A 23,257-nucleotide genomic window follows, 5' to 3' on the forward strand; every position below is an offset into this window, starting at 1 on the left:
TTAAAAATCAATGGTTGTCCTGTTGTTTACTGCAGCCTGGACGAAGCCCGGCAATGGGTTCAAGATCTCCAGCCCAGTGGGAGCTGCAACCTGTTGAAGGCCGTGAAGAGAATAGTGAAAGTCAGGAAGCTGAACGCTCTACTCATTATACTGGGGACATGGTAAGAAACACAGAATTGCCTGCTTACCGGTGCCTAATTCATTGCGTTTCCATGCACAACGGACAGTAGCACTCAGAGCTCTTAAGGAAAGGGATTGAGTGAAGTGGGCCTGTATTCTCTTGAGTTTAGAAGAACGAGAGGTAATAGCATTGAAACATGCAAGATCCTGAGACTGTCAGACAGGTGTTAGGTTACCAAACCAAACCCCCAAATGTTGTTATGGTACGATTAGGAACCAGTAAAATTTTGTTTAAAGTAGATGAAATTTAAAATCCCAATTGCTCACTAATAGAATAAAGCCACAAGATTCCACTGTTTCAAACAAATCGAAGACATTTTACTATACAACAGTCAAGAAAGCAAACAGCCAATATCTTATATTCTGAACCAGACTTGACATGAGGTAAACATGAATTAATGGGAAATCTGCGCTAGATCAGATCGTAAACTGCACATTAAATGACAGACACTAACGCAACATGCCCACTGAATTCTACCCTGATGTCAGTCCTTACAGTAAGTCACAAAAACTCTTTAATGTTCTTGTCTTCCTCACAAAGAATTTCAGCTCTACTCCTTCTAAGAGATAGTCTGATCCCCAGCCAATGGCAGCTCTACTCCCGGGTCCAGGCTTCTTAGTCTTTTCCAGTTGAGCTGATCTAATATCGAGACTGTGTCCTACTGTGTTGACCAGACTATACTCCAGCATCTAAACACAGGCAAGGTCCCAGCTCCTCGGTTACGCTGCTTTCAGTAACTATTTCTGGGCTGTCCTGAGCCCCAATTCTTAGCAGCACAGAGCTACTAATGACACCCCGGGCTTCCCTGAGCCCCTGCCCAACTTGGCAGCACAGAGCTAATTGCAGCACTTCAACTGCATGGAGGCGACCACCTTCTCTGGCTGTTCCTGCTTGACCTTGGTATGTGGGTTTGCATTCGTGCCATACCACATTCCCGTGGTCGGGTATTTTGTGGCCTCTCGTCTTTGCACATGCGTGGGCCTGTCCCCCTTTGCTGCTCTCCGCACTTGTGCCAGATCTGGAATTGTAGTCTTTAACCTCGGCCCAGAAAACACGTGAACCCAAACAATATTGATTCCCTCACACAGTGTAGATGCAGGTCAAATGCTAGGAATCATATGGTGAGTAACTCACCTCCCGACCCCCAAAGCTTGTCCACCATCTACAAGGCACAAGTCAGGAGTGTAATGGAATACTCTCCACTTGCCTGGATGAGTGCAGCTCCAACAACGCTCAAGAAGCTCGACACCATCCAGGACAAAGCAGTCCGCTTGATTGCTCCTCCTTCCACAAACATTCAAATCTTCGGGCAGCACGGTGGCGCAGTGGATTAGCCCTGCAGCCTCACGGCGCCGAGGTCCCAGGTTCGATCCCGGCTCTGGGTCACTGTCTGCACATTCTCCCCGTGTTTGCGTGGGTTTCGCCCCCACAACCCAAAGATGTGCAGGGTAGGTGGATTGGTCACGCTAAATTGCCCCTTAATTGTTAAAAATGAATTGGGTACTCTAAATTTAAAAAAAAACATTCAAATCCTCCACCACCGACACACAGTGGCAGCTGTGTGTGCCATCTACAAGATGCACTGCAGTAACTCACCAAGGTTCCTTCAACAGCACCTTCCAAACCAACCACCACTACCATCTAGAAGGACAAGAGCAGCAAATACGGGGCACGAGTTTGGGGGCATTGGCGCCTCTGCCGTTCCCGCCGGCACGGTACTCCACCAGCCCCGTGGTGGTGGCAGCCCTGAGAGTCTGGGGGCAATGGAGGAAACATGTGGTAGCAGAGGGTGCATCGGTTTGGTCTCCAATCTGCAATAATCATTGGTTTGCCCCGGGGAGGCTGGATGGAGGGTTTCGGAGATGGCAAAGAGCAGGGATCAAGAGGATGGGAGATCTGTTCATAGAGGGGAACTTTCCCAGCCTGAGGGAGTTGGAGGAGAAATTTGAATTGACGGGAGGGAATGAGTTTAGGTACCTGCAGGCGCAGGACTTCCTACGCAGACAGGTCTCAACCTTCCCGCTCCTACCACCAAGGGGGATACAGGACAGGGTAGTTTCCAGAGTATGGGTGGGAGAAGGGAAGGTTTAGGACATTTATAAAGAACTCATGGGGTCAGAGGAAACGCAGACCGAGGAGCTGAAACACAAATGGGAAGAGGAGCTAGGAGGAGAGATGGAGGATGGTCTCTGGGCGGATGCGTTGAGTAGAGTCAACGCGTCCACATAATGCGCCAGGCTCAGCCTGATGCAGTTTAAGGTCGTTCACCGGGCACACATGACAGTGGCCCGGATGAGCAGGTGCTTTGGGACTGAAGACAGGTGTGCAAGGTGTGCGGGAGGACCAGCGAACCATGTTCATATGTTCTGGGCATGCCCAAAGCTTAGGGGATTCTGGCAGGGGTTTGCGGATGTCATGTCGAAGGTGTTAAAAACAAGGGTGGCACCGAGTCCGGAGGTGGTGATTTTCGGAGTGTCGGAGGATCCGGGAGTCCCGGAGGAGAAAGAGACGGACGTTCTGGCCTTTGCCTCCCTGGTATCCCGGAGACGGATACTATTAGCTTGGAGGGACTCAAAGCCCCCGAAGGTGACGACCTGGCTAACTGACATGGCTAGCTTTCTCTGTCTGGAGAAAATCAAGTTCGCCCTGAGAGGGTCAATGTCAGGGTTCGTCCGGAGGTGGCAGCCGTTCGTCGACTTCTTTAGAGAAAATTATCCGTCAGCAGAGAGGGGGGGGCGGTTTAGCTTAGATTAGTGTGTAAGAAAGGTGGGACCTGTGAGGGAGGAAGACGGCCTTTGCACTGTGTTTATATTTGGATGTACACTGTTTCTTCTGTTATTGTTACAAAATCACAAATACCTCAATAAAATGTTTTATAAAAAAAACAGAGCAACAGATACTTGAGAACCCCACCACCCTGACTTGGAAATATACCTCCACCTGAAGCACTGCAGCAGCTCAAGAGGGCAACTCACCACCACCTTCTAAAGGACAACTAGGGATAGGCAAAAAATGCTGGCCTAACCAGCGACCAGCACATCCCGTAAATGAATAAAAAGGCTGTTCCCCCAAGCTTGAAAGTCTAGAACTTGAGGCCACAGCCTCAGGTTAAAGGAACGGTCGTTTTAAACCAAGTTGAAGAGGAATTTCTTCACTTGTGAATCTTTGGACTCCTCCACCACAATCCGTTGCCCAGTCATTGAGTATATTCAAGAGAGTTTAGACTTTTGAGGGCCAAGATATTAAAAGATCCAGGTATCAGGTGGGAAATAGAGTTGAAGCAGAAAATTAGCCATAACCTTATTTCATTGAAGCCTACTTGTGACAATAAGCGATTATTATTGTGTGGCAGAGCAAGCTGAAGAGGTTGTACAACCTATCTCAGCTCTTTTTTTAATGTTCTTATGTTTCCAGTGTGTAAGGACTGGTAGGGCTGGTTTAGCTCAGTGGGCTAGACAGCTGGTTTGTGATACAGAACAAGGCCAGCAGAGTCGGTTCAATTCCCGTACCAGCTGAGAATCCCAAACAGGCACTGGAATGTGGCGACTAGGGGCTTTTCACAGTAACTTCAATGCAGTGTTAATGTAAGCCTACTTGTGACAAAAAACATTATTTATTTATTTAATACAAAATGATGTTCAATATATGTGTTGCTGTAGCTGGAAATAATGAGGCCACAATGTGTATCCCAAGACCATGAATAAGTCACACGTCAACATTTACCACCCTGGTACCTGGTACTGTCATAATAAAGCTGGTTTAGCACACAGCTAAATCACTGGCTTTGAAAGCAGGCCAGCGGCACGGTTCAATTCCCATACCAGCCTCTCCGAAAAGGTGCCGGAATGTGGCGACTAGGGGCTTTTCACAGTAACTTCATTGAAGCCTACTTGTGACAATAAGCGATTTTCATTTCAAATGCCACAATAAAAGCAGTTGCTCATTTGGGTACATTACATTGTACAGAAGAAAAAGTATTTGTGTCTCATTAAACTTTTTACAAAAACATTGCGTGCTTTTATTTACTGATAAAAAGCAACTAAATGGGATGTTTTGGCAGTGCCTTTTGGCTGGTTTCTGAAGGAGCCATTGCCCTGTATTTGAAACAAGTCAGATTGTTGAGATTCTCAGCCAGTGGGGTAGCACTCTGCCCCCTTGAGGCAGAAGGTTGTGGTTCAACTCCCATTCCAGAGACTTGAGCACAAAATCCAGGCTGACACCACAGTTGCGGTACTGTTAATTGAGGTGTTAAAACAAGGTTTGGTTTGCTGCCTTGAGTTGCCTGTGAAATATTTTGGCACAGAGCTAGGAAGATCTTTGACCAATATCCAATATCCCTCAGCTAACATCGCTAAAGCAGATCATTGTCATAATGCTGTTTGTGAGAGCTTGCAGTAAAACTGTCTGTCATGTTTCCTATATTACAGCAATGGCTACACTTCAGTGTGCTCCATTAGCTGTAAAGCACTGTAAAGTTGTTGGGCGATCGGGAAAGGTGCTATATAAATTCACATTCTTTTTCCTTTCAGTCCTGATCAGACTGCAGAAAGTTTGGTTGACTATATGCAGCAGTGCATGCTGGGAAGACATGTGCCCATCCAGGCTGTCGCTTACGACTGTAGCCATCACATGACTCATGTAAGTAGCCAATCAGAAGGTACTGATGTGACTTGAGACCCTTAATCATGGAGGCTCCTTTATCTGCCATGAATAAACTGCAAATCAGCAACTTGTTATAAGCCTTCAATCACATGGCATCTCTTTGGATAATAGGGGATTCAGTGTCTCTTTCTCTCTTGAGGTGTTGCAAATGTCTTCAGCCCAATTTCCAAGGTATTGCTGTATCAAGTGGAATTTGGAAATATCGACCACTCTACACCCTCGGACACACTTATTTCTCAGACATGGTTTTGAATTATTTGGGAGGATTTTCTTTGCTGCTGTTTTGTGCAACGAATGAGACAGATTCCTGATAACCTCCTGTGTCCTTTAGGAGGAGTAACCAGCATTGGGAGTAAATAAACAAGGGGAAAGACACTGAAGAGTTTGAATGTTATTCTTCTCTGACATGTACATTTTGTGAACCCAGACGACACTGAGGGCCTTGGCGGAAGTCTCGGGCGGCCGTTACCATTCGTACTCCACAGGCTGTCAGGTAATTTTTCGCTAACAGCACCAGCTGCATTCCCTCCTGCGCCTCTCGCTTTCCCCACCATCTCAGGTGACCCATTTTCCTCGTGCAGAGTAGGGGGAGAAGCGGGCCTTCTCCTCCCTGGTGCAGATAGGGTTCAGAGAAGATTTGATCAAGGTGTTCAAAATCATGAAGGTTTTTTTGGGGGGGAGTGAATTTGGAGGAAGTGTTTCCGGTGACCAGGGAAGGCAGATTTAAGGTAATTGGCAATAGGAGCAACGGGGAGATGAGGAGATTTCCGTTTTACACAGCAAACTGTTGTGATCTGGAGTGCGCTGCTTGAAAAGGGCGATGGAAATAGATTCAACTTTCAAAGGGGATGTACTTAAAAATAAAAGATTTGCAGGATTTGTGAGAAAGAGCAGGGGGTTGGGGCTAATTGTATCGAACCAGCATCGGGACGATGGGCTGAATGATCACCTCCTTGTACTGCAGGATTCTACATCATGGACTGAATCCTGAAGGGAAGCGCTGGACTGCAATCCATTTTTACTTCACGCCCTTAACATCGAAAATTATTTCAAAGGATGTATGCGTTGCTGGCAAGGCCCATCTCTAAATGCCCTTTGACTGAGTAGGTCAGAGGGCAATTAAGAGCCAGCCATATTGCTGATCTGGAGTCACATGTAGACCAGGCTGCGTAAGGGTGGTGATTTCCTTCCCTAAAGGACAACAATTGATGATAGTTTCAGAGTTTATTCATTTAATTCAAATTCCACCAGTTGGGATTTGAACCCATTGCCTTAGATTAGGCCTCTGGATTACTAGCCCAGTGACATTACCACCATGCTACCATCTCCCATTTCAGAGAAAGGGAGGGGACGAGGCCATCGGGCACTGATGGGCAACCTGGGCTAGTGAGTGGTCCGCACGAGTGGCCCTCCTTCATCTCAGTGGGCCGCATGAGTGACCCTCCTTCATCTCAGTGGGCCGCAGGATTGAAATCGGACTTGTTCACTAACCATGACCCCATGAATAAGATTAAATACATTTAATACACGCTGAATATTTCATAATGAGCTATAGAAATTGCTTAACCATTTATTTATTAATAGAACTGTCATCAACTTCAAATGGTAAAAACAAAAGAAATATTTGGTCACAGAGCACACGGCTCTCACAGTCGATGTTGTGAGCAATCAGATTTCACCTTGCTTCACTTACTCTTGCTTTATGTGTGTGTCACTTCAGCCATACCGTTTGGAAAACGTCTGTGGATGGAAATCAGCAAATGTGCCAACTCTGCTCATGGTCAACAAAATGCCTCATGTGCCGCACTCAGAACCCAGCTGGGCCGCAGGTTGCTCACCACTGCCTTGGGGGGGATATTAAACCATGGATTTGATTTATGGTGTAGGTTAGACAGGCAAACTCGGGATTATTGCTGAGACAAACCTTTTGGCTTCTGCTCCTCCAGCCCTCAGAGCGCTGCAACCCTCCAATCCTGTTGCCTTGCACCCCCCCCAAATTTCTTTGTTCCTTCATTGGTGGCCGTGCCTTCAGCTCCTGAGCCTTAAGCTCTGGAATTCTCTCCCTACCCATCGACCTGTTTCTCCTCCTTTACGGCCTCTTTGACCAAGCTTTTGCTCACCTGCCCTTGCGCCCTTTATGTGACTCTGTGTCATCTTTTGTTTGGTCTGTAGTGGTTTGGGACGTTTTACTACGTCAAAGGCACTATATAAGTGCAAGTTGCTATTGTATTCCACTTCCAGATTAATCCTGCACATGTTTTATTGAGCCAGGGTGGGTAAATGCATGTTGAAAGCTTGTGACTATTGATGGGTGAATGTTACTGTTGGATTCTGTTGTGTCTTCCTTGCCTATAGACCCAGATGTGCTGGAGCAATGATATCGAGTCACTGATGAAGGAATTGCAGCGAGCCAGCGACATGCTGGAGAAGATACAAGAGTTACGGGTGGGCTTGATGGGAGACACTCTCAATGAGGTTATGGAGGAGGTAATGGCAGCCGGGATTTGAACCTATCACTGGTTGGTGGAGATATTTTGGAGATACTTCATGCTTTTGTTCCTCTGGCTCTAGGTTTCAACTGAAGTCGCCAAGATACCACCTGATCGATTCCTACCCCAGCCGCCCAATCATGACCGACCTCTCTGTATCGAGACCTCCAGCTTCCTCCCCAAGACCTCTGCTGATTGGCTGAGGCAGAATGGCCTGAAAGGTATCAATTTGACTGGGGTTTGTTCCTGGGGTGATGACATTTGTATTTTCCCGAGAGGATCCTCCCCCAGTCCCCCCGCCCCTCCGCCCCAACCACCGGGCATTCCACAGCACTGAAACAGGCCATTCAGCCCATGGAGGCGGCAATTCTCCGCAAGACCCATTTTGTAACAGCAAAAGGAGCCGTGTGTTTCTGCAACTTTCAACCTGGGACTGTCAGTTCAAATCCCGCCAGAGCAAGTCAGAAAATGTAACCCCACTAAATTGTGCCAGCTCCAGATAAAATGGGCTCAGTCAGAGCATTGGCGACCTGAAAGGAAAGTTCAAGGTTTGAATCCTGTTCCAGATAGTTCCACCCGAGCTGAATCCCCACACACTCCCGGGGGGCCAGGTCCCCAGAAGGTCCCAGTGAAACCAGATCTCCACACAGTCCCGGGGGAGACTGGATCCCCATGTAGTCCCGAGGGAGACTGGATCCCCATGTAGTCCCGAGGGAGACTGGATCCCCATGTAGTCCCGAGGGAGACTGGATCCCCATGTAGTCCTGAGGGAGACTGGATCCCCATGTAGCCCCGAGGGAGACTGGATCCCCATGTAGCCCCGAGGGAGACTGGATTCCCATGTAGTCCCGAGGGAGACTGGATCCCCATGTAGTCCCGAGGGAGACTGGATCCCCATGTAGTCCCGAGGGAGACTGGATCCCCATGTAGTCCCGAGGGAGACTGGATCCCCATGTAGTCCCGAGGGAGACTGGATCCTCATGTAGTCCCGAGGGAGACTGGATTCCCATGTAGTCCTTACGGGAGACTGGATCCCCATGTAGTCCCGAGGGAGACTGGATCCCCATGTAGTCCCGAGGGAGACTGGATCCCCATGTAGTCCCGAGGGAGACTGGATCCCCATGTAGTCCTTACGGGAGACTGGATCCCCATGTAGTCCCGAGGGAGACTGGATCCCCATGTAGTCCCGAGGGAGACTGGATTCCCATGTAGTCCTTACGGGAGACTGGATCCCCATGTAGTCCCGAGGGAGATTGGATCCCCATGTAGTCCCAAGGGAGACTGGATCCCATTTAGTCACGAGGGAGACTGGACCGCCATGTAGTCCCGAGGGAGACTGGACCCCCATGTAGTCCCGAGGGAGACTGGATCCCCATGTAGCCCCGAGGGAGACTGGATCCCCATGTAGTCCCGAGGGAGACAGGACCCCCATGTAGTCCTGAGGGAGACTGGACCCCCATGTAGTCCCGAGGGAGACTGGACCCCCATGTAGTCCTCGGGGAGTCGATGCCCATATGGTGCTAGGGGAGACTGGACCCCCATGTAGTCCCGAGGGAGACTGGATCCCCATGTAGTCCCGAGGGAGACTGGATCCCCATGTAGTCCCGAGAGAGACTGGATCCCCATGTAGTCCCGAGGGAGACTGGATCCCCATGTAGTCCCGAGGGAGACTGGATCCCCATGTAGTCCCGAGGGAGACTGGATCCCCATGTAGTCCCGAGGGAGACTGGATCCCCATGTAGTCCCGAGGGAGACTGGATCCCTATGCGGTCCTGGGGGAGACTGGATGCCCATGTGGTCCTGGGGGAGACTGGATGCCCATGTGGTCCTGGGGGAGACTGGATGCCCATGTGGTCCTGGGGGAGACTGGATGCCCATGTGGTCCTGGGGGAGACTGGATGCCCATGCAGTCCTGGGGGAGAGACTGGATGCCCATGCGGTCCTGGGGGAGACTGGATGCCTGTGTGGTCCTGGGGGAGACTGGATGCCCATGCAGTCCTGAGGGAGAGACTGGATGCCCATGCAGTCCTGGGGGAGACTGGATGCCCATGTGGTCCTGGGGGAGACTGAATGCCCATGTGGTCCTGGGGGAGACTGGATGCCCATGTGGTCCTGGGGGAGACTGGATGCCCATGTGGTCCTGGGGGAGACTGAATGCCCATGTGGTCCTGGGGGAGACTGGATGCCCATGTGGTCCTGGGGGAGATTGGATGCCCATGCGGTCCTGGGGGTGACCAGATCCGCACGTGGTCCTGAAATCTGGATCCGCACACGATTCTGGGGGTCAGGATCCCTTTATGGTCCTGGGGAAACCCAATACCCACGCAGTACTGGGGGATATCGGATCGCCACGCGGTCATAGGGGAGGCCGGATCCGCATGTAGTACTGGGGGGATATCGAATCCCTACATTTTCCTGGGCAGAGACCGAATCCCACACAGTCCTGGGGGATACCGGATCCCCTCATGGTCCTGGGGGAGACTGGATGCTCATGTGGCCCCATGGGACTGGCTCCCCATAGAGCCCTGGGGTAGACTAGGGTCTGGATTCTCTGAATGTGAGACGATGTCCTGGATCCCCCACACAAACCCAGGTGAGACTGGATCCCCCACGTGATCCCGGATGAGACTGGATCCCCCACACGATCCTGGATCCCCTCATGTTCCCGGGTGAGTCTGGATCCCCCACACGATCCCAGGTGAGATTGGATCCCCCACATGATCCTGAGGTGGGAAGAGGGCAGACGGGGTGGGTGGGCTCTGAATTCTGGACTTGCGTCCAGTTGGTGACAGTCTGTTCCCTTCATCGTACAGGATTGTTGGAGTTCAGAAACCCTCCAGCGATACAGGATTATCTCCTACTATTAACTGTGATAAAGATGGTTAACAACGTAGAGGGAACATTGAATTTGCAGCCTATCAGACTGTTAATCAGCCTTCGAACCCTTTCATAGCTTCACACTGTTCTGTGAAGGAAGAGTGTGAAGATGTGAAGACAGCAAGCAGATAAATTGTTACTGCCTGAATTCCCTGGGGACAGCTGGTACCTCGGGATTTTGATCTAGATTCAGACACAGTCTTAACATTTTCCAGCTAAGAAGCTCAGCCTGTACCAAGTGTTGGCACCCAATGCGTTCTCACCACTGGAGGAATTTGTGCCGATTCTTCGCAAGACCGTATCCTCAACATTACATGGGGTAAATATCAGCATTTCTTTCTGTTCATGAGCTCAGTTCAACTCTGGATTTTCCTCAGTTGCAAGTCTCAGCATCCCCAAACTCTTCCTCTCCCTCCTCCCCTTTCTCACTGTGTTTGAATGTAATCTTGTTGCCGTTACTCCAACTTGCTCCACGAGGAATCCCGCTGTTCCTCTTCAAGATTAGACCTAGCTGTAATGTCCAGCTGTGGACAAAGCCCTGCCAACACTCAGTGTCCACACAAGAAGGTTGGCTCATGGCCCTGAGGAGCAGGATCCTATAGTGAAGCAACTTTAAGAGAAATATGATCTGCAGATGTGCATTGTGTCCTAGCTCCAGGTGACGGAGAGATTAACCACTGTTTTCCACATAGAAAGCCATGATGCAGCTTGAATGGCATGATGGGACAGTAAAGAATGTGCATGTCGATCCCCCTCTGTTGTACGAATATCAGGTAAAAATCTCGAACTGACATCTTCCTCACCCAGTCTCCCATTCCCAATCTCCACACATGTTCTCTCCCTCTTTCCTCACCTCTCTCTTTCCTTCTCCTCCTCTATATATCTCTCTCTCTCCTCTTCCCTGCCTTTTCTCTCTCTTTTCATGCCTTCTTTCCCACCTTCTCCATGGTTTCTCTCTCCTCCTGCATCTCTCTCTCCCTCTCCTTCCCTACCGTTGCTCTTTATTTTCCTGACTTTTTTTTGCCAGCTGCTGTGGGAGGACACACATCTTAGAGCAATAAATTGATGCACGATCAATTGCACAAGGACTTGAGTTGGATACAACTGAGGTTGTATTGCTCTAAGATGTGTGGCTTCCCACAGCAGCTGGCGAAATGGCTGCAGCATGGAGGACACACACATTTATACTCCGCCTACTGGGCGGAGCCAGCAGGCAGGGACTACCAACGTACCTGTAGTACAGGTCCTACCATACATCATCTAATAGAGGTGCAACAGTGGTTTACCACACTCTTTCTCTCAATTTCCCAGCCTTCTCACTTCCCCTGCCTTCTCGCTCTCTCTCTCCCCACCTTCTCTCGTTCACACTCTCGCTCCACCTTCTCTTTATACCTCTCTCATTCCATCTCTCTCTTTCCCCACCTTTTCTCACTCATACACTCGCTCTCTATCCTCTCACTGACTAAATCAATGTTTTATGTTTTTCTCTGTTGCAGAAACAGCTTGGTCAAGCAATGAGCAAATTTGAGCGTCGGGCGGATTGGCTCTCCACCAGTAGCAGAAGGATATGGGGCAACATTTGCGAAAAGAGGTCAGTCATTTCCCTGGAGTCCAGCATTGGACAAAGAGACAGTGGTTGAGTTGCTGTAGTTTCTGACGGGACTTTCCGCCTGTGTGCAGGGTGCAGGTATTCGTGGACATCTCACTCTACAATTCATTACACATCATCCACATTCAGCACTCCCTGCGCCTCCTGCTTGAACAACAGATGTCGAATAAGGAAAGCTTCAACCTTACAGCGTGAGTCGGGGAGACAGCATTAATGGAAGGGCTCAGCCCTATGATTATCTTCCTCTGTTGTAGCAAGGATGATGTTTTCCCATCACACACCCCAGCACTTTGGGACCTTCTGAGGTCATGGAATGTGCTATAAAAATGCAAGTCTGTCTTTCTATCCCTTTGATCCCCATTCTTGCCCTCCCTCTTTCACTCGACCTCTCTCTTTCCCTCCCCCTCCATCTTTCCCTTCCCCACTCTTTTTCCCTCTCCCACTCGCCAGAACCTCACTCTCACCTCCCCCCTCTTGCTTCTCCCCTTGCCCCTCCCCTTTGCCCTCCCCCGCTTCCCCTCTGTCCCCTTCCTCTCGTTCTTTTCTCTATCTCATATGAAATACACAAGCTGTGGATTTGCAACTGTGTGATTTGCTGAGTGTTGATTTGGGGTGTTTCTCCTGGTTGTTTTGGGAAGTTGTTGATAAAGCTGTCTCACTGTGTTCTCTGTTTCTAGGTTTGGTTCGGAGGTTAACCAATACCAGCCTCGCATGGTGCCAGTAACTCCAGAGAAGCTGCAAGCTGCCTGGAGGTGAGTTCCGGCACTCTCATTCAGCTAATTGATTATTCCTGGTAAGCGTTTTCCAAGGCGGCCTTCAGGACGCGCGACAACGCAGAATCGCCGAGCAGAAACTTATAGCCAAGTTCCGCACACATGAGTGCGGCCTCAACCAGGACCTTGGATTCACGTCTCATTACATTCATCCCCCACCATCTGGCTTGCGAAATCCTACCAGCTGTCCTGGCTTGAGACAATTCACACCTCTTTTTCCTGGGATTATCCCTCTCTCCAGTCGCTCCATCCGGACCTGTGAAGATTTAATTACCTGCAAAGACTCACATTCAAAGTATCATCTTGCATATTTGACTTTGTCTATATGTGTTTCTGGGACCCACCTCGTCATTCACCTGAGGAAGGAGCAGTGCTCCGAAAGCTAGTGATTCCAAACAAACCTGTTGGACTTTAACCTGGTGTTGTAAGACTTCTCATTGTGCTCATGAAGAGAGATTGAGCCTCTACATTCTAGAGTTTAGAAAATGAGGGGAGATCTAATTGAGGTATATAAGATGATAAAAGGTGTTGACAAAGTAGACATAGAGTGGATGCTTACTCTTGGGTGGCACGGTAGCACAGTGGTTAGCACTATTGCTTCACAAAGCCAAGGTCCCAGGTTCGATTCCCGCCTTGGGTCACTGTCTGTGAGGAGTCTGCACGTTCTCCCCGTGTCTGCATGTGTTTCCTCCGGGTGCTCCGGTTTCCTCCCACAAGTCCCGAAAGACGTACTGTTAGATAATTTGGACATCCTTAATTCTTCCTGTATACCTGAACAGGCACCGGAATGTGGCGACTAGGGGCTTTTCAAGATAACTTCATTGCAGTGTTAATGTAAGCCTACTTGTGACAATAAAGATTATTATTATATAACAACCAAGAAGCTGCTCCTGGTAGTAAAAGGGCATGAGCCCAGTCAACTAAGGCCTACATGGGGCAGCACGGTGGTGCAGTGGGTTAGCATTGCTGCCTCACGGCACCGAGGTCCCAGGTTCGATCCCGTCTCTCGGTCACTGTCCATGTGGAGTTTGCACAAAGATGTGCAGGCTAGGTGGATTGGCCACGCTAAATTGCCCCTTAATTGGAAAAAATGAATTGGGTACTCTAAATTTATTTTAAAAATTTAAAATGATAGTATTGAATGGTGGAGCAAGCTCAAGGGGCTGAATTGCTCACTCCTGCTCCTAGTTCTTGTGTTTTATTTCTCTTACACTGGGGCTGGTCTGAACCTTGGAATCGGGTATGTGTCCAAGCGCTGTGAGTGTCGGTTGAATGTGATGACCTCTCTCTCTCTGTCCCACTCTTAGATGGGCCCTGACTCTGCAGTGCAAAGGCAGCCGGAATTTCCTGGGTGCGTTGAAAGCAGTGATTGAGAATGATCTGAGTGAACAGTGCGATTCCTGTGGCCTGTACCTTCTTACCAGTGGAGTACCCGACCAGGGGATGGTAGGACATACAACTGAATTTGACACAATTTAACACATTAAAAACAGCTGTGAAATGTAATCCATGTGATACGCACCCCAATTTTAAACGTGATTGTGAAAAACATGGTTGTTCCACATAGCAAAAGCTCATATAAGCCTCATCAAATTATCTGGTCATTATCTCATTCCTGTTTTTGGGAGCTATTGTGCATAAATTGGCTACCGCGCTTCCTACATTAGCACAGTAACACTCCAAAAAAACACTTCACTGGTTATAAAGCACTTTGGGATGTCTGGTGGTCATGAAAGGTGCAATATAAATGCAAGTCTTTTATCTGCTTCCTGTGGTTGAGCGATGGATTCGAATGGAGAATGTGTATGGGACAATATACTGGGAAATCATCCAGGCACCTGGGTTCAGATCCAACCCTGACAAAGAATAGGAACAGGAGGAGGCCATTCACCCACTCCAGCCCTGTTCCATCATTCATGTTGGATCATGGCTGATCTGAATCTCAACTCCATTTCCCCAGCCTCCACAATCCTACACAAGCACACAACATCCTACCACTCTCTGTTATTCTGCAGGCAGATAGCCTCCTGACACTGCAATGTGGGACAGTTGCCAGGGTGGAGGAGCACAGGTATGGCACTGGATCCCAGCATTATATTAACTCCTCTGGGGCAGAGGTGTCCACATGTGGCTGGTTGGGAATCCAGATGTGGCAATTTGCATTTCTGATCCGTGAATAGTGAATGGGCAACGGACACCATGGGCGGAATTCTCCCGAAACGGCGTGATGTCCGCCGACTGGCGCCCAAAACGGCGCCAATCAGACGGGCATCGCGCCGCCCCAAAGGTGCGGAATGTTCCGCATCTTTGGGGGCCGAGCCCCAACATTGAGGGGCTAGGCTGACGCCAGAGGAATTTCCGCCCCGCCAGCTGGCGGAAACGGCCTTTGTTGCCCCGCCAGCTGGCACAGAAATGACATCTCCGGGAGGCGCATGCGCAGGAGCATTAGCGGCCGCTGACAGTTTCCCACGCATGCGCAGTGGAGGGAGTCTCTTCCGCCTCCGCCATGGTGGAGACCGTGGCGGAGGCGGAAGGGAAAGAGTGCCCCCACGGCACAGGCCCGCCCGCGGATCGGTAGGCCCCGATCGCGGGCCAGGCCACCGTGGGGGCACCCCCCGAGGCCAGATCGCCCCGCGCCCCCCCCAGGACCCCGGAGCCCGCCCACGCCGCCTTGTCTCGCCGTTCGAAAGGTGGTTTAATCCACGCCGGCGGGACAGGCAATTTATCGGCGGGACTTCGGCCCATCCGGGCCGGAGAATCGAGCGGGGGGGGTCCGCCAACCGGCGCGGCCCGATTCCCACCCCCGCCGAATATCCGGTACCGGAGACTTCGGCAACCGGCGGGGGCGGGATTCACGGCAGCTCCCGGCGATTCTCCAACCCGGCGGGGGGTCGGAGAATGATGCCCCACAATCTCAATCTTCATTCACACAGCGAATGCATGTGAACTTTAACTTTTCTGTATGTCTGTTGATAAAAGCAGAGAGGGAGAGTGTTTTTGATTGTTGTGGCTGGTTTACTTCCTTGGTCACGGACAGGTGGCAGATGTTTGCCAAGCAAATATCCATATGTGAAGAATATTTACCCCTATTCCAAGAACAGAGAATGCTGGAAAAGTCCAGCAGGTCTGGCATCATCTGTAAGGAGAGAAAGCAGAGTTAACAGGTGAAATGCTCCAAAAATTGCACAGCGAGAAAAGCTGTGTGAAACTTGTTGGCTTCACAGATGCCTTTTCTCACCTGATTTAACAGTTCAATTTCAACGTTCTGGCGAGGATCACTCAGTCAGCTTGGAGGGGGTGGGAGACGGACGGACCTAAACATGCCCACAACACCAGGATTCTGAGATCGGGGCGCCCTGATCTGAAAGTTAAATAGAACCCACCCCCACCTGCTGGCATCAAGGCACTCCCCCTTCTCACTGGCACCGCCCCCCCCCCCCCCCACTCACTGCCGCTGGCAGCACCAGCCCCACCCCCAGCCCCCATAACAGTCTCAGCGCCCCCATCCCCAATGCATGTACAACTCCCCCCCCCCCCCCCCCCCAACGAACACATATGGGGACCCCCCCAGTGCATCTCCCCAGAGATCCTGCCCTGGTAGTGAAAGAGACTCCAGGATGGTATGTTGCCTCCCTGGTGCCAGGGTCCAGGATGTCTCTGAACGCGTAGAGGGCATCCTGAAGGGGGAGGGCAAACAGGCAGAGGTCGTTGTACATATTGGTACTAACGACATAGGCAGGAAGGGGCATGAGGTCCTGCAGCAGGAGTTCAGGGAGCTAGGCAGAAAGTTAAAAGACAGAACCTCTAGGGTTGTAATCTCAGGATTACGCCCTGTGCCACGTGCCAGTGAGGCTAGAAATAGGAAGTTTTAATGCAGGAAGTATTACAGGTAAGGCAGATGAACTTAGAGCTTGGATTAGTACTTGGAACTATGATATTGTTGCCATTACAGAGACCTGGTTGAGGGAAGGGCAGGATTGGCAGCTAATCGTTCCAGGATTTAGATGTTTCAGGCGGGATAGAGGGGGATGTAAAAGGGGTGGCGGAGTTGCGCTACTGGTTAGGGAGGATATCACAGCTGTACTATGGGAGGACACCTCAGAGGGTAGTGAGGCTATATGGGTAGAGATCAGGAATAAGAAGGGTGCAGTCACAATGTTGGGAGTTTACTACAGGCCTCCCAACAGCCAGCGGGAGATAGAGGAGCAGATAGGTAGACAGATTTTGGAAAAGAGTAAAAACAACAGGGTTGTGGTGATGGGAGACTTCAATTTCCCCAATATTGACTGGGACTCACTTAGTGCCAGGGGCTTAGACGGGGCAGAGTTTGTAAGGAGCATCCAGGAGGGCTTCTTAAAACAATATGTAGACAGTCCAACTAGGGAAGGGGCGGTACTGGACCTGGTATTGAGGAATGAGCCTGGCCAGGTGGTAGAAGTTTCAGTAGGGGAGCATTTCGGGAACAGTGACCACAATTCAGTAAGTTTTAAAGTGCTGGTGGACAAGGATAAGAGTGGTCCTAGGGTGAATGTGCTAAATTGGGGGAAGCCTAATTATAACAATATTAGGCGGGAACTGAAGAACCTAGATTGGGGGCAGATGTTTGAGGGCAAATCAACATCTGACATGTGGGAGGCTTTCAAGTGTCAGTTGAAAGGAATTCAGGACCGGCATGTTCCTGTGAGGAAGAAGGATAAATACGGCAATTTTCGGGAGCCTTGGATAACGAGAGATATTGTAGGCCTCATCAAAAAGAAAAAGGAGGTATTTGTCAGGGCTAAAAGGGTGGGAACAGACAAAGCCTGTGTGGAATATAAGGAAAGTAGGAAGGAACTTAAGCAAGGAGTCAGGAGGGCTAGAAGGGGTCACGAAAAGTCATTGGCAAATAGGGTTAAGGAAAATCCCAAGGCTTTTTACACATACATAAAAAGCAAGAGCGTAGTCAGGGAAAGGGTTGGCCCACTGAAGGATAGGCAAGGGAATCTATGTGTGGAGCCAGAGGAAATGGGCGAGGTACTAAATGAATACTTTGCATCAGTATTCACCAAAGAGAAGGAATTGGTAGATGTTGAGTCTGGAGAAGGGTGTGTAGATAGCCTGGGTCACATTGAGATCCAAAAAGATGAGGTGTTGGGCGTCTTGAAAAATATAAAGGTAGATAAGTCCCCAGGGCCTGATGGGATCTACCCCAGAATACTGAAGGAGGCTAGAGAGGAAATTGCTCAGGCCTTGACAGAAATCTTTGGATCCTCACTGTCTTCAGGTGATGTCCCGGAGGACTGGAGAATAGCCAATGTTGTTCCTCTGTTTAAGAAGGGTAGCAAGGATAATCCAGGGAACTACAGGTCAGTGGTAGGGAAATTACTGGAGAGAATTCTTCGAGACAGGATCTACTCCCATTTGGAAGCAAATGGACGTATTAGTGAGAGGCAGCATGGTTTTGTGAAGGGGAGGTCGTGTCTCACTAACTTGATAGAGTTTTTCGAGGAGGTCACAAAGATGATTGATGCAGGTAGGACAGTGGATGTTGTCTATATGGACTTCAGTAAGGCCTTTGACAAGGTCCCTCATGGTAGACTAGTACAAAAGGTGAAGTCACACGGGATCAGGGGTGAGCAGGCAAGGTGGATACAGAACTGGCTAGGTAATAGAAGGCAGAGAGTAGCAATGGAAGGATGCTTTTCTAATTGGAGGGCTGTGACCAGTGGTGTTCCGCAGGAATCAGTGCTGGGATCTTTGCTGTTTGTAGTATATATAAATGATTTGGAGGAAAATGTAACTGGTCTGATTAGTAAGTTTGCAGACGACACAAAGGTTAGTGGAATTGCGGATAGAGATGAGGGCTGTCAGAGGATACAGCAGGATTTAGATTGGAGACTTGGGCAGAGAGATGGCAGATGGAGTTTAATCCGGACAAATGTGAGGTAATGCATTTTGGAAGGTCTAATGCAGGTAGGGTATATACAGTGAATGGTAGAACCCTCAAGAGTATTGAAAGTCAGAGAGATCTAGGTGTACAGGTCCACAGGTCACTGAAAGGGGCAACACAGGTGGAGAAGGTAGTCAAGAAGGCATACGGCATGCTTGCCTTCATTGGCCGGGGCATTGAGTATAAGAATTGGCAAGTCATGTTGCAGCTGTATAGAACCTTAGTTAGGCCACACTTAGAGTATAGTGTTCAATTCTGGTTGCCACACTACCAGAAGGATGTGGAGGCTTTAGAGAGGGTGCAGAAGAGATTTACCAGAATGTTGCCTGGTATGGAGGGCATTAGCTATGAGGAGCGGTTGAATAAACTCGGTTTGTTCTCACTGGAACGACAGAGGTTGAGGGGCGACCTGATAGAGGTCTACAAAATTATGAGGGGCATAGACAGAGTGGATAGTCAGAGGCTTTTCCCCAGGGTAGAAGGGTCAATTACTAGGGGGCATAGGTTTAAGGTGAGAGGGGCAAGGTTTAGAGTAGATGTACGAGGCAAGTTTTTTACACAGAGGGTAGTGGGTGCCTGGAACTCGCTACCAGAGGAGGTGGTGGAAGCAGGGACGATAGTGACATTTAAGGGGCATCTTGACAAATACATGAATAGGATGGGAATAGAGGGATACGGTCCCTGGAAGTGTAGAAGATTTTAGTTTAGTCGGGTAGCATGGTCGGCACGGGCTTGGAGGGCCGAAGGGCCTGTTCCTGTGCTGTACATTTCTTTGTTTTTTGTCTGTTCTTTGTAACCTGACAGTGCCAAGTTGCTGCGACTACCTGGCAAAGACCCTCACAGAGTTGCAGGAAGATATAGTCGGGATGGTCAAATGGGCAGTAAAGTAGCAGATGGAATTTAACCCAGAAAAGTGCGAGGTGACACACTTTGGAAGGAATAATGTGACAAGGAAGTACTCAATGCATGGCTTGACACTGGGAAGTTCCAAGGAACAAAGGGGCCTTGGAATGTTTGTCCATAGATCTCTGAAGGCAGAACGGCAGGTTATTAAAGTGGTGAAAATGTCATATGGGATACTTGCCTTTATCAATCGAGGCATAGATTACAAAAACAGGGAGGTCATGATGGAGCTGTAGGGAACTTTGGAGAGGCCACAGCTGGAGTACTGTGTGCAATTCTGGTCGCCACATTATAGGAAGGATGTGATTGCACTGGAGGGGGTGCAGAGGCGATTCACCAGGATGTTGCCTGGGATGGAACATTTACGTTATGGATAGGCCTGGGTTGTTTTCTCTGGAGCAGAGAAGACTGAGGGGCGACCTGATCGAGGTGTACAAGATTATGAGGGGCATGGACCGAGTGGAGAGGGAACAACCGTTCCCCTTAGTTGAAGGGTCAGTTACGGGGGGTGAGGGGCAGGAGATTACGTTTTTACCTAGAGGGTGGTGACGGTCTGGAACGCACTGCCTGGGAGGGTGGTAGATGCCCGTTGCCTCACATCCTTTAAAAAGAACCCGGATGAGCACTTGGCGCGCCGTAACATTCAAGACTATGGGCCAAGTGCTGGCAAATGGGATTAGGTGGACAGGTCATGCATCAGTGCAGACTCGATGGGCCGAAAGGCTTCTTCTGCACTGTGTTATTCTGTGAACCTGTGACCTCCTGGGAGCTGTACTCACCTCCACGCCCCCGGCCTGGTCATCACGTTCTCGTTTTTGAAAACCAGCAGTGATTCGCGCCAGCGTGATGTCACTCCAACTGGGTGGGAGGATAAAGGCGTTACGGCCTAAAGCCGTTTCAGTATATTTAAATTTATTAAAATTCATGGAAATCAGGTTCATGCCCTGATCATGTCATCAGCCGGGGCGACGAGGTAGATCTCAAACCAAGATCCCGCCAGCGCCGTTCCCGTTATGGGCCTCTGGCGAGATTTCGCAGCCATGAGGAGAATTGCGCCCCGGTGAAAGGGCCCTCTAAATTCCATCCAACGTTTCGAATCCTTTTATTGATGGTGCCAGACCTGCTGCATTTTTCCAGCATCTTCTGTCTCAGATTCCAGCAGCTGCAGTATTTTGCTTATTTACCTCGATTGTGTGTGAGATTTTGCCCCTGAAATGAATGCCTCTAGTTAAAGTCTGTGTCGCACCTGGGGCTAGTGAGTGATTCCTACTGGATTTCTACTGAACCAACATGAAATGATTACATTGTGTTTATCTTTTTTATTCTTTTGATATTTTGAACTGTGCCATCTCAAATTTTAACTCTCAGATCCTCCCAATGACATTGTTTTTTTAAAATAAATTTAGAGTACCCAATTATTTTTTTCCAATTAAGGGGCAATTTAGCGTGTCCAATCCACCTACCCTGCACATCTTTGGGTTGTGGGGGTGAAACCCTCGCAAACACGGGGAGAATGTGCAAACCCCACACGAACAGTGACCCAGAGCTGGGATCGAACCTGGGACCTCGGCACCGTAAGGCAGCAGGGCTAACCCACTGAGCCACCGTGCTGTCCCCCAATGACATTGTTGACAGTAAATCAGATGTTGTGCTGGTTCATACATGCAGGAGCATCATGTATTAATGGGGAATGTATAATGTACTGTGCTGCTAAAGTGTAGATTTGCATTCCATTTTACACCCACGAAATGCCAATTGCTGTTAAGTGAACACTGACTGAGGCGAAAGTTAAAGCTCGTGTTTATACAGAGGGAGTACAGCAGCGGTTCACTAGTCTGACACTGGGGTTGGCGGGACTGTCCTATGAGGATAGATTGGTTTGACTGGGCCTATATTCACTAGAGTTTAGAAGGTTGAGAGGAGATCTGATTGAAACGTATAAAATTCTAATAGGGCTGGACAGACCCGATGCAGGGAGGCTGTTTTCCCTGGTTGGGGAACCTAGAACCAGGGGGCACAGTCTCAGGATATATTTTCTTTGGAGCAGAAAAGACTGAGGGGCTACCTGATCGAGGTGTACAAGATTATGAGGCGCATGGACTGAGATGAGGAAACATTTCTTCACTCACATGATAGTGAACCTGTAGAATTCTTTACCACAGCAGGCTGTGGAGGCCAAGTCACTGAATGGACTCAAGAAAGAGAGCGATTTAAAAAAAGATTTCAATGGCATCAAGGGGTATGGGGAGAAAACAGGAGTATGGCATTGAGAGCGAGGATCAGTCATGATCATATTGAATGGCAGGACAGGTTCAAAGGGCCGAATGGCCTACTTCGGCTCCTCGTTTCTATGATTTATAGTTTGCTCCATCGAATTCACAAAGTGATTCACTTCGAAGGAATTCATGTTTCAAGTTTGCTGGCGGTTGTGAAGTAGCCTCGTCCATGGTTAGTTTAGCGAGGGAATGTAACTGTAACCACGCTCCACAGCCTGCGGCGTCACCGTGTTCTGCGCCGTGTGTCCAAGTGGTGTGTTTGTTGCCGCTTGGGTTTGAGATCCTCACGCTGAAGCGGGTGTTTCTCTCGGTGTTGCTGCAGGACGCGGTCTGTTCTTACGTCGCTGAAATCTGTGGAGGCCGCGACCTGCAACTTCACATCTGCCTTTTCAGCATCGGCAACAGTGAGCTGAGTGGGACGGTGCCTGCGCGTTACGCCTCTCCACGAGAGACGGCGTGCGCACTGCGAGAACTGGCCCAGTCAGGGAGGGGGAGGTTCCACTGGATTCAGGAAGCAGGTGAGTGAATAACATTGTTATATTTTCAACTAGTGCAAAGCCTCACATTCTGATCTCCAATGACAATTCGACAGCTTCATGGTCACGTTTACTGATTCTAGCTGTGTGTTCCTTGCTGAATTCAAATTCCCAACTGTTACGGTGGGATTTAAACTTGTTCTCTGGGTTGTTAGTCCAGTAGCATACCCAGGAGACAATGACAGAAAAGTGCTTGACTGGGGGAAGGCAGGAGAATGGGGATGAGACATTTATCAGCCATGATCGAATGGCAGAGCAGACTCGATGGGCCGAGTGGCCTAATTCTGCTCCTATAGCTTATAGCCTTAAGGACTGTGCTTCTCCACTGCAGTATCCTTTCTAAGGCTGTGCTGTAATGTAATCAGCTCCTCAGACCTTCACACTCTTCTAGAAAACTTGATATCACTACACTTTCTGCGATGGCCATTTTGAAAGATGTTTTGCAAAAAAAAAGCTTTTCCAGGAATCCTTGTGATCTGGATACAACACTGGATACATAACAGTCCCAGTGATGTACTTCAACCCTGTGGTGCCAGCTCTCCCTGATGGGAGAGGAGGTGACAGACACAGTTTAATGTGGAGATATGTGAGGTAATACATTATGGGAGAACCTATTGGCACTGGCTGTGAGTGGTGGAAAGTGGGTGGTAGTTGTGCTGTGCTGCAGGCCTGGCAGATCTCAGATTGTAGCCCCAATCCGTGGTGAGCCAGAGCTGTGGCTGCGGTGGCCCCACTGGTTAAGGGCCTCTGTCCGAGGAAAGGTCGGTCAGAAATAGGCCAGGGTTCCTGGTCTTGATGGCCCTGCTGTTGGGAATGTGCACGTTGATGCTACCATCAATTCACACGAGACGATTAGTAGAAGTGAACAGTGGTTTTAATAAGCTAGATGAAATGAAAAATGAAAATCGCTTATTGTCACAAGTAGGCTTCAATGAAGTTACTGTGAAAAGCCCCTAGTCGCCACATTCCGGCACCTGTTCGGGGAGACTTTTATGGGAATTGAACCGTGTTGCTGGCCTGCC

General features: G+C 49.4%; 1 protein-coding gene across 4 annotated transcripts in view; it reads left to right on the forward strand.

Moving 5' to 3' along the window:
- Window positions 1-23,257, forward strand: part of vwa3a (von Willebrand factor A domain containing 3A) — a 52,094-nt gene that overhangs the window by 10,608 nt on the left and 18,229 nt on the right. For 3 of the 4 annotated variants that reach the window (XR_011935850.1, XM_072481475.1, XM_072481477.1), the window contains 12 exons: window positions 36-161; window positions 4,711-4,819; window positions 5,271-5,336; window positions 7,199-7,330; window positions 7,415-7,553; window positions 10,425-10,528; window positions 10,902-10,982; window positions 11,706-11,800; window positions 11,890-12,009; window positions 12,496-12,570; window positions 13,899-14,037; window positions 22,022-22,217. Coding sequence is in view for 3 of the 4 variants with exons in the window: in XM_072481475.1 (XP_072337576.1) it covers window positions 36-161; window positions 4,711-4,819; window positions 5,271-5,336; window positions 7,199-7,330; window positions 7,415-7,553; window positions 10,425-10,528; window positions 10,902-10,982; window positions 11,706-11,800; window positions 11,890-12,009; window positions 12,496-12,570; window positions 13,899-14,037; window positions 22,022-22,217 (1,382 nt within the window). In the remaining variant the exon portion in view is untranslated. The remainder of the gene's footprint in view (window positions 1-35; window positions 162-4,710; window positions 4,820-5,270; window positions 5,337-7,198; window positions 7,331-7,414; window positions 7,554-10,424; window positions 10,529-10,901; window positions 10,983-11,705; window positions 11,801-11,889; window positions 12,010-12,495; window positions 12,571-13,898; window positions 14,038-22,021; window positions 22,218-23,257) is intronic. The other variant, XM_072481476.1, reaches the window with a different exon arrangement.

Source organism: Scyliorhinus torazame, chromosome 17 (genome assembly GCF_047496885.1).
Source record: "Scyliorhinus torazame isolate Kashiwa2021f chromosome 17, sScyTor2.1, whole genome shotgun sequence".
Classification (NCBI taxonomy): domain Eukaryota; kingdom Metazoa; phylum Chordata; class Chondrichthyes; order Carcharhiniformes; family Scyliorhinidae; genus Scyliorhinus; species Scyliorhinus torazame.